The following is a 5000-nucleotide window of genomic DNA, read 5'->3' on the forward strand; positions in this document are numbered from 1 at the left end:
AAAAGCACCCACTACACTCTGAGTGGTTGGCGTTAGGAAGGGCATCCAGCTGTAGAAACTCTGCCAAATCAGACTGGAGCCTGGTGTTGCCATCCGGTTTCACCAGTCCTCAGTCAAATCGTCCAACCCATGCTAGCATGGAAAGCGGACGTTAAACGATGATGATGATGATGATGATGATGATGATGATGATGATGAATCATGACAAAACGTATGACAATGCTGAACTTCTAAATTACATGTACATCCATCCATGAGGCTTCTTCACAGTTTCCATCCCCTAATTTCATTCCCCAAGGGAAGACATGCCAAAAGGATTAAACTTCAAGCCTCTTGGTGGTGAACCAAATTTCTTACCCACCCAGCCCTGCCTTCCTCCTATTCCACCAATGTTACGCATAAAATGTCTTCTTAAATTATTTTCTAATAATGGCTGTCGACTCTTTTCTTTGATGTTTTAGTGGTTGCATCGATACAGTTTGTCAAAACAGAAGTTAAATCTAAGCAAACTTCTATCGACACCGGCCTGTAAACACGACGAAACTAATGTGAAAGTCCTTCACAGACAAGTCACAGCAAAGTAAGTTAATTTTAATACGTTTTGGATTTTTAGAATGATTTTTCTTCTTTAACCCTTTTGATGCCAAACCACCTGAAACTGACTTTGGTTCTATGATGTTGTGACGAAAGTCAGGACACCCCCTACGAAAATAGACTGACCAAATGATTATAAATAGTAATGGTCTGAGTGCGATAGAGAGAGAGAGAGATTAATCGCCCCCAAGGATAGCTGTCTTTTTACAGGGGAGAAACTTGGTTACCCCAGAAGGACAAGGAAAGAGAAGGAGGTGGGGGAGAGAGTGAACTATAAAGACATTCTGAGAGAGAGAGAGAGAGAGAAAAGTGTTACTTCTGTAACACTTTCATTATCATGTTTCTGGTACAGGTAGTGTATTCCACCACAAATATGATAATGAAACTGTTACAGAAGTAGTGAAACAGTTCACCAGTATAACAGGTGCAAAGTCGGTTCACCTGTTTAATTATTTTGAATGTTTGTAACGAAGTTGGTAGTCATGTGTTCAAATGTAACAATGTCCCAATATAACGTGGAAATAAGTGTATGTAGGAAGAAATGTCAGAAGGCACAGTTTGTTAATAAAGTTTGTTAATAAATCAGACTGGAGTCTGGTGCAGCCTTTCAGCTTACCAGCCCCAGTCAAACCGTCCAACCCTTGCCAGCATGGACAACGGATGTTAAATGATGATGATGATGATGATTAAACAAACTTCAAAGAGGCTGGTGTTATCCTGAGTCAGTAAGACTTGTGGTGAAATTGATAAAAAGATTAAAGTGAACTCACCATGGCGAGTGGATGATCCAATGTTTTTCTCCTGTCGACTTTTTCTTGAAGAAGGATTTTCTTTGAAATACTGGATTTTCCATTCAATCAACTCTTTTTTTTTATTGATTGTAAGATAAATGTGTTTTCTTTTCAGATATTGCAACATCTTCCCCAGCATCAATGTCAACGGCACTCTCAGACATCTTCAGCTCATGCCTCACGAACTTAAAGAATATATCAAAAGACTGGAATGTGTCCTCAAACATTATCTTCATAGAATGCAATGGTTGCTCAGTGGTAACTTTTCTCTCATCTTTCTTTTCCTTCTCACCGATTATTCTATACCATTTACTCCATCTCTCTCTCTCTCTCTTTCACACTATCTTTCTCTTTCTTCCCTCTCTCTTTCCCTCTCTTTCTCTTCCAGTTCTTGAATTTTCTTCTTCCATCTTAAAAGCACCACATGCTGGCACTACATAAAAGCTACCCACATGAAAAGTACCCAGGCCACTTTGTAAAGTGGTTGGCATTAGGAAGGGCATCCAGCTGTAGAAACCATGCCAAAACAAAGGAGCCTGGTGCAGCCCTCTGGCCTACCTTTCTCCTTTCAAACTGTCCAACCGATACTGGCAAAGAAAATGGACATTCAATGATGATGATGATGATGATGATGATGACCTTAACATTCACTTTTCCACACTTGCATGGAATTCTATGCATGTCCACCCTTCCGGTCACCAACCCTCACCTATTTCCAATCAAGATAATATTTCCCCCCATGTAAAATGCACCATCCGAATGTAGTTAATGCCAGTGCCCCCTGACTGGCTCCTGTGCCAGTGCCACTTAAAAAACACCATCTGGCTCCTGTGCCAGTGCCACTTAAAAAACACCATCCGAATGTTGTCAAGGCCAGTGCTGTCTCACTGGCTCCCATGCTGGTGGCACGTAAAAATTCTATCCGAACATGATCGATGCCAGGGCAGCCTGACCGGCTCCTGTGCCGGTGGCACATAAAAAGCACCCATACTACACTTTCAGAGTGGTTGGCATTAGGAAGGGCATCCAGCTGTAGAAACACTGCCAGATCAGATTGGAGCCTGGTGCAGCCTCCTGGTTTGCCAGATCCCAATTGAACCGTCCAACCCATGCCAGCATGGAAAAGGGACATTAAACAATGATGATGATGATGATGATATACATCATCTTCACCATTATCTTCATTTAACACCTGCTTTCCATACGAGCATGGGTTGGACAGTTTGACAGGAGCTGGCCAACTGCAGAGCTGCCTGGGTTCGTGTCTGATTTGCATGTTTTCTATGGCCATATGTCCTTCCTAATGCCAACCACTTTACAAAGTGATGATGATGATGATGATGATGATGATGATGATATAACCAATTCCAAGATGATTCTATAAAGCATTCCTTTGAACACTATTTCATTGCTGTAATAAGACCATTTCGTCTCTTTGTGCTCCCCTTTGCAGGCAGTCGACGTGTCTTTGGAACAGTCATTCACAAACAGTCAACGATTCTCGTTGATACGTCTGGCTCAATGAATCGCTACATGGATGAGCTGAAGAAAGAACTGACCAGTCTTGTTTGGGAACAGCTGTATAAGAATAAGGCACCGTAAGTTGCTTGATGCTTCGTCTTCTAGCTGCTGTTGTTGTTATGGTTGGTGTTGTTAATTAGACCCTGGTCTACCCTAATCAAGTATGTCTCTGCACAAATTCAATCTAGTCATGCCCATCATGTCTTTTTTAGATGTGTCTAAGTACATGTGTGTGTGTGTGAGTTCAGTTTTTTTCTCAGTTCATCTGTATGTACCCCATGTATAAACTGGGGGCACTCTGTCGGTTATGGCAACAAGGGTTCTAGTTGATCTGATCAACGAAACAGCCTGCCCGTGAAATTAACATGAAAGTGGCTGAGTACTCCACAGACATGCATTCCTTTGATGAAATTCTCAGGGAGATTCAGTGTGACACAGAATGTGACGAGGCTGACCCCTTTGAATTACAGGTACTACTCATTTTAGCCAGCTTTGTGGACTGGAACAACATGAAATAAAGTGTCTTGCTTAAGGACACAATGTGATGCCAGGAATTGAACTCACAACCTTACAGTCATGTACCAAATATCCTTGACCCCTAAGCCATGGACCTTCAAACTAATGTGTGCATCTTTTCCTTTCATCATACTGTACCCCTTCTCTCATCATCCTGCCCTCTCACTCTCTACTTTCTCTCTATCCCTCCTTTAGTGATGGGGGGGTCACATTTGGCTTGCAAAGTAACCTCAAGATTGCTGGTGACACAAAGAAGAGAACAGCACTGAGAAGGGAATTTGGTCAGAGAAACTGTGCCAAAACGTTGAAGTTCTTCAGATCCTGTTGAGCTGTCCAACCCATGCCAGCATGGAAAAACAGACATTAAATGATGATGATGATGATGGTGACGACAACAATGATGATGCTCATCATGGTGGTAGTGGTGGTGGTGGTGGTGATGATGATGATGATGATGATGATGATGGTGATGGTGATGATGATGATGATGATGTTGACGACAATGATAATGATCATGGTGATGATGACAATGATGATGATGATATATTGCCCATCCAATGCAGCATGCTTGCTTCTTTTCTTCCTGGCCTTCACAAAACCCCCGATCATTTCAACCTCTGGTTACCATCCGTTATCTTAGTATCACAGTTGATTTGAACTCAACATCTTTAGTTAAACATTCAGCCACAAATAAAAAAACCCAATAAATAAACAATAAAAAACATAATGTAAATATTCCCCCACCCCCACCCAAAGTCCACTCCCAGTTGGGGTGTGGCAGTTCATGTGCCTCAATGACCCCGAGAACTATGTCAGTGGAGCAAAAGCCCCTTGTGGGCCCTCCGATGATAGACAGGTCAAAAGACAGACCAGACTAATGTAGACCACCTCTTCCCAGAGGTAAACATGGGTTCATGCAGAGCCAACACCCTTAGCTAGGAAAAAATATGCTTAGTTACAAAAACCATTAATGATAATTCAAAACCAACATGACTAGGGAGAGAAAGGCCCTCCGTCAGGGACATGGAACCTATAAGGGAGATGAAAGAAAGGATGCCCTTAAAATAGCTGGAAGCAGGATACTGGACAGAGCTGCAGAAGCAGGGATCGAAATAGAGATAAGTAGAAAATATAACCCCGAGTCGAGAATAGTGGAGAAAAGTCATCGATGGCCTACATTCCATAGGAAGTGAAGGGTTGAAGTGAGTAAGGAGGTGGAAGTATTGATTTTGAATTTTAGCACAAGGCCGGCAATTTTGGGGGATTAGAGTAACCCCAGTGCACCACTGGTACTTGCTTTATCAACCCTGAAAGGACAAAAGGCAAAGTCTACCTTGGCAGAATTCAAACTCGGAATTAAGGCGGTGAGCTGGCAGAAATGTTAGCACACCGGGCGAAATGCTTGGCGGTATTGCGTTCTGCGATTACGTTCTGAGTTCAAATTTTGCCGAGGTCGACTTTGCCTTTCATCCTTTCGGGGTCAATAAATAAAGTACCAGTTACGCACTGGGGTCAATGTAATTGACTTAATCCCTTTGTCTGTCCTTGTTTGTCCCCTCTATGTTTAGCCCCTTGTGG

At 42.5% G+C, this 5000-nt stretch overlaps 1 protein-coding gene across 1 annotated transcript in view; it reads left to right on the plus strand.

The window, feature by feature from the left end:
- The window catches only part of LOC106872927 (von Willebrand factor A domain-containing protein 3A), a 62154-nt gene that overhangs the window by 42566 nt on the left and 14588 nt on the right, over positions 1-5000 (plus strand). The window contains 4 exon segments of the mRNA XM_052965914.1: positions 462-580; positions 1501-1643; positions 2839-2977; positions 2979-3028. Of these exon segments, the coding sequence (XP_052821874.1) occupies positions 462-580; positions 1501-1643; positions 2839-2977; positions 2979-3028 (451 nt within the window).

This window comes from Octopus bimaculoides, chromosome 2 (assembly GCF_001194135.2).
Source record: "Octopus bimaculoides isolate UCB-OBI-ISO-001 chromosome 2, ASM119413v2, whole genome shotgun sequence".
Lineage (NCBI taxonomy): Eukaryota > Metazoa > Mollusca > Cephalopoda > Octopoda > Octopodidae > Octopus > Octopus bimaculoides.